At 53.5% G+C, this 14,186-nt stretch overlaps 1 protein-coding gene across 4 annotated transcripts in view; it reads left to right on the forward strand.

The window, feature by feature from the left end:
• LOC116955222 (uncharacterized) overlaps window positions 1-14,186 on the forward strand; it is a 78,635-nt gene that overhangs the window by 37,238 nt on the left and 27,211 nt on the right. For 2 of the 4 annotated variants that reach the window (XM_076052815.1, XM_076052816.1), the window contains exon 2: window positions 11,659-11,706. In XM_076052815.1, coding sequence (XP_075908930.1) covers window positions 11,659-11,706 — 48 coding nt within the window. Of the gene's footprint in view, window positions 1-11,658; window positions 11,725-14,186 lie in introns of all 4 variants that reach the window. The other 2 variants (XM_076052813.1, XM_032976240.2) reach the window with 1 other exon arrangement.

Here is a 14,186-nt window from a genome sequence, read left to right on the forward strand (position 1 = left end):
CACCACCATCACCACCACCATCACCACCACCATCACCACTATCACCACCATCATCACCACCACCATCACCACCATCACCACCATCACCACCATCATCACAATCACCACCATCACCACCACCACCACCATCACCACCATCACCACCACCATCACCACCACCACCATCACCACCACCATCACCACCACCATCACCACCACCACCATCATCACCACCACCACCATCACCACCACCATCACCACCACCATCACCATCATCACCACCACCATCACCACCATCATCACCACCACCATCACCACCACCATCACCACCACCATCACCACCACCACCATCACCATCACCACCATCACCACCATCATCACCACCACCATCACCACCACCACCATCACCACCACCATCACCACCACCATCACCATCACCACCATCACCACCACCATCACCACCACCATCACCACCACCACCATCACCACCATCACCATCACCACCACCATCACCACCACCACCATCACCACCATCACCATCACCACCATCACCACCACCATCACCATCACCACCACCACCATCACCACCATCACCACCATCACCACCACCACCATCACCACCACCATCACCACCACCACCATTATTACCACCACCACCACCATCACCACCACCACCATCACCACCACCATCACCACCACCATCACCACCATCACCACCACCATCACCACCACCATCACCACCATCACCACCACCACCATCACCACCACCACCATCACCACCACCATCACCACCACCACCATCACCACCACCACCATCACCACCACCACGTGACACTCCGCTCATGCCCGCAGCAGCGGCGGCTTTTGGCTGCTCAGCCGTCGGGCCAAGGCGGCGGTCACCGCATCAGCGGCGTCGTCACGCGGCGCTTGCGGAGACGCGATTCAGCGGCCGTCTGGAACGTTCTTCCCTTGCGGTGTTAGGCAGCCACTGGAGGCTGTGCACTCTTACATCATCATCACCATCATCATCGTCTACATTGACAAACTAACTCGTTCAGAACTGCTTCTTGTTGTTGTTGTGTTTCGTGTTGCTGTCCTGCCCCCGCTACCTCCGGCTGGCTACGTACGGCGCAAAAGAAGTTCACCACACGTACAGTACATCGGTGGGGCCTTACCCATTAGCCCCACCGAAGCGCAGCACCTCCTGCCTGAGTATTTTATGTCATCAAATGCTCCACACCCCCCCAACAACACCCCACGGGTGATGGGGCAGTTGTGGAGAGAGTGGAGGTGTTCCCATACATGGGCAGTGCGCTCATGAGCAGCTCCGCTATGACAGCAGAGGTCTCACTCCGAATCAGTCGAGCGGCATGATCTTATCATCGGCTGCGCAACGCTGCTGCTGTGTGGAAGCTACCTGGTCTGTCGCTCCGCACTAAGCTTCGCGTCTTCTCGGCCACGGTCATTCCCTCCCTGCTCTACGCTTGCGAAACGTGAACCCCCTCAAATGGAACGTCAGTGCCGGATTTAAACATTCAGGCTGACCCTGTATGCGACCCATCCTGGGTTTAACCTGCAGGCTGGATTGTGTGAGGAGCTCGCAGATCCCTGATAGACCTGGACACAGTCCCATCGGTGAGCTCCTCCGGCAGGCGAGGCTGCGTTGGCTGGGTCATGTAGCCCGCATGCCCAGCCACCGCATGCCCAGCCACCGCATGCCCAGCCACCGCATGCCCAGCCACCGCATGCCGAAGCAGCTTCTGTTCAGCCACAGATAGAGGGGCTAAACGGGCACGGGACGGGCTAGATAAGAGATGGAGAGGGAGTTCATGTGGTTTGAGAGGACGTGGGGCTGAGTGGACTTGCCCATGAGAGCTACCAGCGCTGTCAAGATCGGCCTCTGTGGAGGAGGAGGCTCGTGAAGGACGCTGCTGCTGGACACTTGGAGGCAGTCGCTCACAACAACGAGCGGAGTGCAGGGTGGATAAAACACAGCGAGTTGACACAGTAGGGGGTACAGCTGGTGTCGCATCTGCCAGTCATCTCAGTCAGCCAACCCATGGCACCTGCTGGGTCTGTCCCATGACCTTACAGCAGCGAGCCTTCGACACTTCACGTGGCCTCAAAGTGCACCTAGCCTGGCACAAGCGCAGTGGTGCCGTCACCACCCATCAGTGACGAACGGTGGCTGTGGCTGTTTGTGAGGATGTGCAGTAAACATCGCCACTAGGGGAGACAAAGGCGGTCGGGCGTGATGCTGGCCACCCACCCCCTCGTGTGCCGTGCCGGCCTTCCTAGGCACGACTCGCTAACAGCACTTGCCCCAACAGTCTGTGCCAGGCTATACGGGGGATCTTTGTCTTTATGTGAGTGGAGAGGGAGAGAGTGGAGAGAGAGTGGAGGGAGAGTGGAGAGATGGAGAGTGGAGAGAGTGGAGAGAGAGTAGAGAGAGGGAGAGAGAGTGGAGGGAGAGTGGAGAGAGAGTGTAGAGAGAGGGAGAGTGGAGAGATAGTGGAGAGAGGGAGAGTGGAGAGAGAGTGGAGAGAGGGAGAGAGTGGAGAGTGGAGAGAGTGGATAGAGTGGAGAGTGTAGAGAGAGTGGAGAGAGGGAGAGAGTAGAGAGTAGAGAGAGGGAGAGAGTGGAGAGAGGGAGAGTGGAGAGAGAGTGGAGAGAGGGAGAGAGTGGAGAGTGGAGAGAGTGGATAGAGTGGAGAGTGTAGAGAGAGTGGAGAGAGGGAGAGAGTAGAGAGTAGAGAGAGGGAGAGAGTGGAGAGAGGGAGAGTGGAGAGAGAGTGGAGAGAGTGGAGAGAGGGAGAGGGAGAGAGTAGAGAGAGGGAGAGAGTAGAGAGTGGAGAGAGGGAGAGTGGAGAGAGGGAGAGTGGAGAGAGAGTGGAGAGAGGGAGAGAGTAGAGAGAGTGGAGAGAGGGAGAGTGGAGAGAGGGAGAGTGGAGAGATAGTGGAGAGAGGGAGAGTGGAGAGAGAGTGGAGAGAGGGAGAGAGGGAGAGTGGGAGAGTGGAGAGAGTGGATAGAGTGGAGAGTGTAGAGAGAGTGGAGAGAGGGAGAGAGTAGAGAGTAGAGAGAGGGAGAGAGTGGAGAGAGGGAGAGTGGAGAGAGAGTGGAGAGAGGGAGAGAGGGAGAGGGAGAGAGTAGAGAGAGGGAGAGAGTAGAGAGTGGAGAGAGGGAGAGTGGAGAGAGAGTGGAGAGAGGGAGAGAGGGAGAGAGAGTGGATGTGTAATGGGGTTATAAAGGGAGCGGTGTCGTGATGCAGCGAGCATAGACCACGGACTCCCCCTGTCACTCACACGCCGACCCGGCGCCCTGGGTTCAACTCCCAGCTGTGGTGAATCACCCTCCTTTGATTAATGATCGTGGCCACCAGTGGGCAATTAGTGTCCGTGACCTCATCCGTGTGTGCGTGCGTACAACACAATAATAATAATACTCATAATGTTACAATAGAGTTGGCACAGCCGATGCATCTGCCGGTGGTCGTCTCGGTCGGTCGACCCATGGCACCCGCTGGGTCTGTCCCCCGACCTCCTCCTGCAAGCAGCGAGCCTACGACACTTCCACGTGACAGCCACAAAGTGCACCTAGCCTGGCACGGGCGCCGTGGTGACGTCTCCGTCACTGAGGGGCGCCCGGCGAGGCGTTGGCGTCATGATGTGCGTGGAGCGGCAGTCAGGATCATGAATCTGAATATTTGTAGCGGAAGAATCCGAAAACCTGTAAAGCTCTTTTTCATCACAGTTGTCCGGCACAGGACCCAGTTCAATTCCCTGCTCACGGCCACCACCACCAACACCGCCAGTGACGTTTGTCTGAACCGGTCCTGGGCCTTCCCACTAGGTCGACTCAGCCTCAAATGTGTACCTGGTGACGGTGTGCAGTAAACATCGCCGCTAGGGGAGACAAAGGCAGCTTGGCTATGATGGGACATCACAGGCGCTGCTGCTCCGCGCTTACAGCACTTGGCCCAACCGCCTGTTTGAGGCTATACGGGGGATCTTTGTCTGCTGTGTACAAAGACAAAGATCCCCCGTGTAGCCTTAACAGACCGTTAGGGCAAGTGCTGTTAGCGAGTAGCACCTGTGAAGGCCGACATGGCACACGAGGGGGGTGGGTGGCCAACACCACGCCCGGCCGCCTTTGTCTCCCCCCAGTGACGATGTTTACTACACATCGCACCAAGTACTCACACGCACACATACACGCACCGACACACACACGCGCACACACGCGCGCGCGCGCGCACAGACACACACCCGCACACACATACATACACACACACCGACACACACATACACACACACGCGCACACACACGCGCGCGCGCACAGACACACACACGCGCACACACACACACACGCGCACACACATACACACATACACACACACATACACACACGTGCACACACACACACAGGAACCCATATATAAAGAACGCGTAAACAGAGGCGGCTCTGTGTGTACAGGGAATAGTGACCCGCTCATAAATCCCAAGGTGCTCTTCATAGGAGCTGATTGTAAACAGAGCCGCGATCTTGGGGGTGCAGAGCGGAGCAATTGGGGTAGCGGTGATATTTACGGCTGTTTTAATATCATCACCATCATCACCATCGTCATCGTCGTCATCAACCTAATCAGCGTCATCAACGTCATCATCAGCACCATAAAAATAATCAACACTGTCAAGATCATCAACATCATCATCAACATCATCAATCAATATCCTTATCAACACCATCAACATCATCAACACAGTTAAGATCATCAATATCATCATCAACATCGTCGTCGACATCATCAACATCACCATCATCAACAACATCGTCATCACCCTCTCAACATCACCACCACCCTCTCACCACCACCCTCAATTCATCATCACCCTCTCATTATCATTATCACCGCCACCCTTTCATCATCACCACCTTCAATTCATCATCACCCTCTCATCATCATCATCATCACCCTCTCATCATCATCATCACCACCTTCAATTCATCATCACCCTCTCATCATCATCACCACCACCACCCTATCATCATCATCACCACCCTCTCATCATCATCATCATCACCACCCTCTCATCATCATCATCACCACCCTCTCATCATCATCATCACCACCCTCTCATCATCATCATCACCACCCTCTCATCATCATCATCATCATCACCACCCTCTCATCATCATCATCACCACCCTCTCATCATCATCATCATCACCACCCTCTCATCATCATCATCACCACCCTCTCATCATCATCATCACCACCACCCTCTGTACGATGTTAAACGTCTTGTGCACCGCACGTAGCCAAGCGTGCTAATCGGTGGTGTAGGGGAATGACAACAACCTAATCACAACACGCAGCCCTCAAGAAATGCGTTTGTCAATCTAGACGACGACGATGATGATTTAAAAGTGCACAGCTTCAGTGGCTTCCTAATATCGGAAGGGAAGAGCGTTCCAGACGGCCGCAGAAGCGCTTCTGAAAGCGCAGCACGATGCGATGACGGTCAGCCGCCGCTGCTGCTGCGATGATGATCGGAGTTTGCGTGATGACGGTTTGTGCTCATTAACGAGATCAGCAGCAGGGCATTGTGGTTCATTTGTTGGCAAGCACTCTGTGTGTAACGAGTGCGACTTTATAATGTATTCGTTCGGCGACCGTAAGCCGACGCAGCTCGGCCAGCACCGGACAGGCACGGTCAGATCTTGGAGTACCCGTCACGACACGTGCCAGGAGAGAGTTGTGTACGCGCTGCAGCTTGTTCACGTTCTTACCAGACGTCCCGTAGAGCGGCGAGTTGCAATGACCGAGCCTTGTCGATACGACGCTGCACGCCGCCGTGTCGGGCTACGTGGCGACTCAATAGCGGTCGAGCGCGTAGTAGAGCCCTTGCAGGCCCTCGCTATATTTCGCACGTGGCGATCGAACGACATTCTGGTGGAGTTTGGCTCCGGGGCTCTTTAGACGCGAGTAGACAACTGGATCCTGGAGTCTGCGACCACCACGCCTGGTCCTCCCACGATTCTTTTTGTTTGTTTTTGCCCGAGTGCCAACCAGCAGAGCCCCACGAGTTGTCTGGATTAAGCCGCCATTTCGTTTCGTGCAAAAACCGCACCAAGCGCCGCCCGCGTGCAGTCTTCGAGGCCACCGAGGGCTCTCCGCGCCTCACTTTGACGTCGCCGCAGCGTGCAATTGTGCATCGTCAGCACGGACAGAGACGTACGTTGATAATAGGAGGGCCCGGGGATGGACCCCCCCCCCCCCCCCACCCTGTGGTACGCCCACTCGGCACGGCATGAGCGAACAACTGTTCGCCACCCCCAGCTTGACGAACAGGTACAACTCTATCCACGCCAGTGCCATTGCCGATACACCGAACCTTTAGCTTGGCCACCCGATGAGCAGCTCATGGTCGATGGACGGTGTTGAAGGCGGCTGAGAGATCGAGGCCAACCAACGCTGTGGCGGGCCGGCCACCTGTGGGTCATCAGTGATCTTGTAGAGGCCCTCCGTGATCTTGTAGAGGTCACCTGTGATCTTGTAGGGGTCATCAGTGATCTTGTCAAGGTCATTGGTGATCTTTCAGAGGTCATCGGTGATCTTGCAGAGGTCATCCGTGATCTTGTAGAGGTCATCAGTGATCTTGTCAAGGTGATTGGTGATCTTTCAGAGGTCATCTGTGATCTTGTAGAGGTCATCAGTGATCTTGTAGGGGTCATCAGTGATCTTGTCAAGGTCGTTGGTGATCTTTCAGAGGTCATCGGTGATCTTGTAGAGGTCATCCGTGATCTGGTAGACGTCATCAGTGATCTTTAGCAGAGCCATCTCAGTGCTGTGGAACTTCCGGTACGCCGACTGCAACGGCTTGAATCAGCCTACAGCAGCGACATGGGGAAGTAGCGACCGCTTAAGCCAGACGGGCGCTCTGGGACCTCTGAAATCGTACTCAGGTTTTAGATCGGGCCGATAGTTTGCGGGGTTCATTGTGGCTCAAGCCAACTTTTTTCAGGAGCGGTATAACCTGCGCCGTTTGGAACCGGTCTGGGAAACCGCCCCTCGCCGAACGAAAGATTCTGCCGGTGGCGCAAGCCCCATCCGAGCGTGATTTGAGAATTGCCGCATGGCCGTGCAATGAACGGCGACAACTCGGCCACCGACCTTGGCGACAGGGTCTCGGAGTTCTGCATTGGTTCCAGGTTTGATCAAACACAGACGGCAGACCGGGAGAATGCCGTTGCCTTCAAGTTAGCAACTGACGTCTCGAGCGTAACTATTTTATTGGTGAGGAACGTCGCAAGTGCAGTGCACGGACCGGGTTGACCAGTTGATGGGTGGCCGGAGTGCAGCCAGGACCCTTCACGAGCACGAGGGGTCGCGAGCCGACTCACTGACGCGCAGCGCACGGAACGATCTACGACACTCAACAATGATCATTATTATTACTCAACAATGAGTCGGTGGGCATATTTGCAGGCGGCTCTGTACGCAAGTAGTCGGACAGTCTCGAGACCAGTTTTCTTCCAAAGACGCTCCCAGCCTCCTCGGCATCCACTTCGCAGCGATCGCCTCCGGTGACAGCCACTCGCTGTGCCACTTTGCCGGTTTTTTTGTTGTTGTGTGCGCTCGTTTGAATGGGCACAAGTTCATCAAGAACAGCAGCGATGTAATGTTCTAAATTGAGCTGCAAATGAATCAATCGTCGATGCAAGATTTAGGGATGCTGACGATGACCGGATCTTCTCGCGGAGAGCATCATGGTCCAGTCGTTCCGAGTCCCTGAGTGATTTTGTTGTGACGGGTGGGCGAATAATCGGTAATGCCACTTTGCACGCCACGGGACTGTGATCGGAAGTACCCCCACGTGGTCGATAATGTCAGTCACAAATACGGCAGCGGCGGACGTGAAGACGTGATCCGGTTTACTTTCCGAGCCACATGTTTGTGCCGCTGACATTTGCTGGTTTAAACCGCGACTGTCGATAATCTCACCTCTGACATTTGCTGGGTTAAACCACGACTGTTGATAATCTCGCCTCTGACATTTGCTGGGTTAAACCACGAGTGTTGATAATCTCGCCTCTGACATTTGCTGGGTTAAACCACCACTGTTGATAATCTCGCCTCTGATATTTGCTGGGTTAAACCACCACTGTTGATGATCTCGCCTCTGACATTTGCTGGGTTAAACCGTGACTGTTGATAATCTCGCCTCTGACATTTGCTGGGTTAAACCACCACTGTTGATAATCTCGCCTCTGACATTTGCTGGGTTCAACCACGATTGTTGAAAATCTCTCCTCTGACATTTGCTGGGTTAAACCACGACCGTCGATAATCTCGCCTCTCACATTTGCTGGGTTAAACCACGACTGTTGATAATCTCGCCTCTGACATTTGCTGGGTTAAACCGCGACCGTCGATAATCTCGCCTCTGACATTTGCTGGGTTTAACCGTGACTGTCGATAATCTCACCTCTGACATTTGCTGGGTTAAACCACCACTGTTGATGATCTCGCCTCTGACATTTGCTGGGTTAAACCACCACTGTTGATGATCTCGCCTCTCACATTTGCTGGGTTAAACCACCACTGTTGATGATCTCGCCTCTCACATTTGCTGGGTTAAACCACGACCGTCGATAATCTCTCCTCTCACATTTGCTGGGTTAAACCACGACCGTCGATAATCTCTCCTCTCACATTTGCTGGGTTAAACCACGACCGTCGATAATCTCTCCTCTCACATTTGCTGGGTTAAACCACGACCGTCGATAATCTCGCCTCTGATATTTGCTGGGTTAAACCACAACTGTCGATAATCTCGCCTCTGGCATTTGCTGGGTTAAACCACGACGGTTGATGATCTCGCCTCTGACATTTGCTGGGTTAAACCACAACTGTCGATAATCTCGCCTCTGACATTTGCTGGGTTAAACCACAACTGTCGATAATCTCGCCTCTGGCATTTGCTGGGTTAAACCGCGACTGTCGATAATCTCGCCTCTGACATTTGCTGGGTTAAACCACAACTGTCGATAATCTCGCCTCTGATATTTGCTGGGTTAAACCACGACCGTCGATAATCTCACCTCTCACATTTGCTGGGTTAAACCACGACTGCCGATAATCTCGCCTCTGACATTTGCTGGGTTAAACCACCACTGTTGATAATCTCGCCTCTGACATTTGCTGGGTTAAACCACGAGTGTCGATAATCTCGCCTCTGACATTTGCTGGGTTAAACCGCGACTGTTGATAATCTCACTGCTGACATTTGCTGGGTTAAACCACCACTGTTAATGATCTCGCCTCTGACATTTGCTGGGTTAAACCGCGACTGTCGATGATCTCGGCGAGTTCGCCGTAGATTTTTACCACAAGAACCGGTCGGTCTTGGACAGTTCAGGTCACGGCAGATGATGCAGCGAGAGCTCAGTGACCCCCACACGGTCTAGCTGATCGGAAAACTCCGACCAGAATTCCGGCCGCGGTGAAGACGGCGTTCGATAGATGGCGGCGACCGTAAGCCCCCTCCCCCCACCCTGGCATGCCGTTTGTTATTTCCACAAGCAGCAGCAGAAGCAGCAGGTGCAGCCTCACGCTTAATTATGTCCGGTGAGTCATCATATACCCAGGTTTGAGTAACGGCCAATAATAATAATATCTCATCATCACCACCCTCTCATCATTATCATCACCACCCTATCATCATCACCACCTTATCATCATCACCATCTTATCATCATCACCACCCTCTCATCATCATCACCACCACCCTCTCATCATCACCACCCTCTCATCATCACCATCTTATCATCATCACCACACTCTCATCATCATCACCACCCTCTCATCATCATCACCACCCTCTCATCATCATCACCACCCTCTCATCATCATCACCACCCTCTCATCATCACCACCCTCTCATCATCACCACCCTCTCATCATCATCACCACTACCCTCTCATCATCACCGCCACCCTCTCATCATCATCATCATCACCACCCTCTCATCATCATCACCACCTTATCATCACAACCCTCTCATCATCATCATCATCATCACCACCACCCTCTCATCATCACCACCCTCATAATCATCATCACCACCACCCTCTCATCATCATCACCACGACCCTCTCATCATCACCACCTTATCATCACCACCCTCTCATCATCATCACCACCCTCTCATCATCACCACCCTCATCATCATCACCACCACCCTCTCATCATCACCACCCTCTCATCATCATCATCACCACCCTCATCATCATCATCACCCTCTCATCATCACCACCCTCTCATCATCATCACCACCACCCTCTCATCATCACCACCCTCTCATCATCATCATCACCACCCTCATCATCATCATCACCCTCTCATCATCACCACCCTCTCATCATCACCACCCTCTCATCATCATCACCACCACCCTCTCATCATCATCACCCTCTCATCATCATCACCACCCTCATCATCATCATCACCCTCTCATCATCACCACCCTCTCATTACCCTCTCATCATCACCACCACCCTCTCATCATCACCACCCTCTCATCATCATCATCACCCTCATCATCATCACCGCCACCACCACCCTCTCAGGCACTTCCTCTGAGCACGTGTGGCTGCGTATGGCGCGATGGGCAGTGAGCGGCTCTCTACTGTGGCTGCCTGGTGGGTGGGTGGGTGGCGTTTCTGAGTCTTCTTGTTTCTCACTGGACCTGTCGGCAAGACGGAGCGCTCTCGCTTGATCGTCGTTCAGGGAAAGCGCGCAGGTAACGATGCGCTCTCCAGAGATCATCGTCATCACGACGACGAGGCGGCGGCGGTGACCCGGGGCTCGTAATAATATTTACCAGAAGGGGAAAATAAATCGGGTTTTTTTCTTCAAACAAACACTTTCCATGCCGTCACGACGCCCGTCCGCGCGTTACGTGTGTGGCGGTAAGCACTCCCCCTCTCTCTCTCTCTCTCCCATGCGCTTGCGTGTGCGTGTGTGTGCACGTGCGTGTGTGTGTGTGTGCACGTGCGTGTGTGTTTGTGGTCACGTGTGTGTGTGTGTGTGCACGTGTGTGTGTGTGCACGTGTATGTGGTCACGTGTGTGTGTGCACGTGCGTGTGTGTGTGGTCACGTGTGTGTGTGTCCACGTGTGTGTGTGTGTCCACGTGTGTGTGGTCACGTGTGTGTGTGTCCACGTGTGTGTGGTCACGTGTGTGTGTCCACGTGTGTGTGTGTCCACGTGTGTGTGTGTCCACGTGTGTGTGTGTCCACGTGTGTGTGGTCACGTGTGGGGAGCGGTAGTGTAGCGGTTAGCGCGCTGCGCTACAAACCTGGCGACCCGGGTTCGATTCCCGCTCACGGCCAACACCAGTGACGATTATCTGAACCGGTCCCGGGCCTCCCCTAGGTCGACTCAGCCTCAAATGAGTACCTGGTGCGGTGTGTAAACATCGCCACTAGGGAGACAAAGGCGGTCGGGCGTGGTGCTGGCCACCCACCCCCTCGTGCACCGTTACCGGCCTTCATAGGTGCTCGCTAACAGCACTTGCCCCTACAGTCTGTTAAGGCTATATGGGGGATCTTTGTCTTTGTGGTCACGTGTGTGTGCGTCCGCCCCAATCCCCTTCCCCACACTTTCGCCCTCCAGTTCTGCAGATGAGGCTACAGCAGAGGCAGAGTCGGCAGCAGAGCCTCGGTGAGAGCCCCGCACTGCGTGAGTACAAAGTGACACCAACACAAAGTGACATCAACATTAAGTGACACCAACACAAAGTGACACCAACACAATGTGACACGAACACAAAGTGACACGAACACAAAGTGACACGAACACAAAGTGACACGAACACAAAGTGACACGAACACAAAGTGACACGAACACAAAGTGACACGAACACAAAGTGACACGAACACAAAGTGACACGAACACAAAGTGACACGAACACAAAGTGACACGAACACAAAGTGACACGAACACAAAGTGACACGAACACAAAGTGACACGAACACAAAGTGACACGAACACAAAGTGACACCAACACAAAGTGACACCAACACAAAGTGACATCAACACAAAGTGACACCAACACAAAGTGACATCAACACAAAGTGACACCAACACAAAGTGACACCAACACAAAGTGACACCAACACAAAATGTCACCAACACAAAATGTCACCAACACAAAGTGACATCAACACAAAGTGACATCGTCACACAGTGACATGAACACAAAGTGACACCAACACAAAGTGACACGAACACAAAGTGACACCAACACAAAGTGACACCAACACAAAGTGACACGAACACAAAGTGACACCAACACAAAGTGACACCAACACAAAGTGACACCAACACAAAGTGACACCAACACAAAGTGACACCAACACAAAGTGACATCAACACAAAGTGACACGAACACAAAGTGACATGAACACAGTGACACCAACACAAAGTGACATCAACACGTGAGCAGAGGGTCAGGTACTCCAAAAGCACGAAGAACAACCCAGAGCCCAGGCCTACTGATGGTATCATAGGCCTTGACCAGGTCAATAAAGCAGAGATGTAGGTCTTGTTGGGATTCCCTACACCTTTGCTGTAGCAGACGGACAGAAAATATGGCATCTGTGCAGGACCGCCCTTTCCTGAAACCGCATTGGGGCTCCGCAAGCCTCTCCTCAGCGTGCCTGGCAAGGCGATGTTGAATAATCCTTGCCAGGACCTTTCCCGGCACACTGAGGAGTGAGATGCCCCTGTAGTTGTCACAGTCTGTGCGGTCCCCCTTCTTAAAGAGGGACACCACCAGGGCATCATTCCAATCCTGCGGAACCCGTCCAGTGGTCCAGACTGTTGTTATGATGTCATATAGGGCAGTCTGCAACACAAACGCCATCCTCCCTCAGCATTTCGCTTGGGAGGTCATCTCTGCTCGCTGCCTTTCCTGGTCTCAGACTCCGGATCGCCTTCAGTACTTCCTCAACAGATGGTACTTCAGCCAGCCACTCACAGGGGGTGACGTCTTCCAATATTTGAGGCACCGCAGCCTCAGCAGGGTCATCCTCACTTTGTGCCACGATGTTTTCCTGGCTGAGGGATTTTCCCTCCCCCAGGACCTCACAGAAATGCTCAGCAAATCTGCAAACCTGTTCCTGGGGGTCGGAGATTGGATCACCGTTTTTTCCCATAATGATGGTAATAGGTGTGGCGCTGCAGGTTACTTTTTTGATGGAGTTAAATATAGATTTGTGATCACGGGCCACTGAGGCAGACTCCATCTCCTCAGCAACCCGCGACCACCACCCATCCTTGCAGCGCCTCACGGCTCCGAACCTCCGAGCGAAGGCTGCGGTAAGCCTCCTCATTCTCTGACGTGGGATTCTGTAGTCGATGACAGTGGGCCTGTCGCTTTTTCTCAACCATCCTGAACACCTCCTCTGTCAGCCAGGGTCTCTGGGGAGGTCTGGACCGCATACCCAAAGCAGCCATTGCAGCTGCATTAGTCACAGTCCTAAACCTCGCCCATTTTCCCTCGACATCAGGAGGAGTCGGGGACGATGCCAACCCCAGCCGCAAGCGATGATGAAATTCTCGCTTGCAACTTTCATCAGATAACTGAGACCAGGCCACTTTAGGTTGGAATGGGGTCCTGGGTGTACATCCACCACCAGAGTGGAAGAATGGCAGGCGCATCTTACAGATGACTAGTCGATGGTCAGAGGGCAGATCAGCTCCACGGTAGGTGCTGGTGTCAAGGACATGGGCTCGCATCCACTGGTCCGTCACTATGTAGTCCAGCAGATGTTCTTGCTTGGACCCGGCATGCATCCATGATGTTGTGTGGATGCGCCGATGCCGGAACAGCGTGTTGGTAATTACATTCCCATGGGCTGCACAAAAATCTAGCAGCCTCCTACCGTTGTTATTGAGCTGATCTGGCCCATGCCCTCCAATCACTCCAGACCAGGTGCCAGCATCATGACCAACTCGGGCATTGATGATGACTCTATCCCGAGGGGCCACTTTAGCCAGCACTTGTGAAAGGAGGTCACATGAAGGCATCTGACTCATTGGCTTTGCCTGCATCCCTCCACGGATGTTCGTCTTCTGTGGGGGCATACGTAACCACGACCACCACTCCTCGCCTCCAGTTGATGGGAAGGCGAGCCCAA

Source organism: Petromyzon marinus, chromosome 58 (genome assembly GCF_048934315.1).
Source record: "Petromyzon marinus isolate PM22_M1 ecotype Great Lakes invasive population chromosome 58, UKy_Petmar_22M1.pri1.0, whole genome shotgun sequence".
In the NCBI taxonomy this organism is placed as follows: domain Eukaryota; kingdom Metazoa; phylum Chordata; class Hyperoartia; order Petromyzontiformes; family Petromyzontidae; genus Petromyzon; species Petromyzon marinus.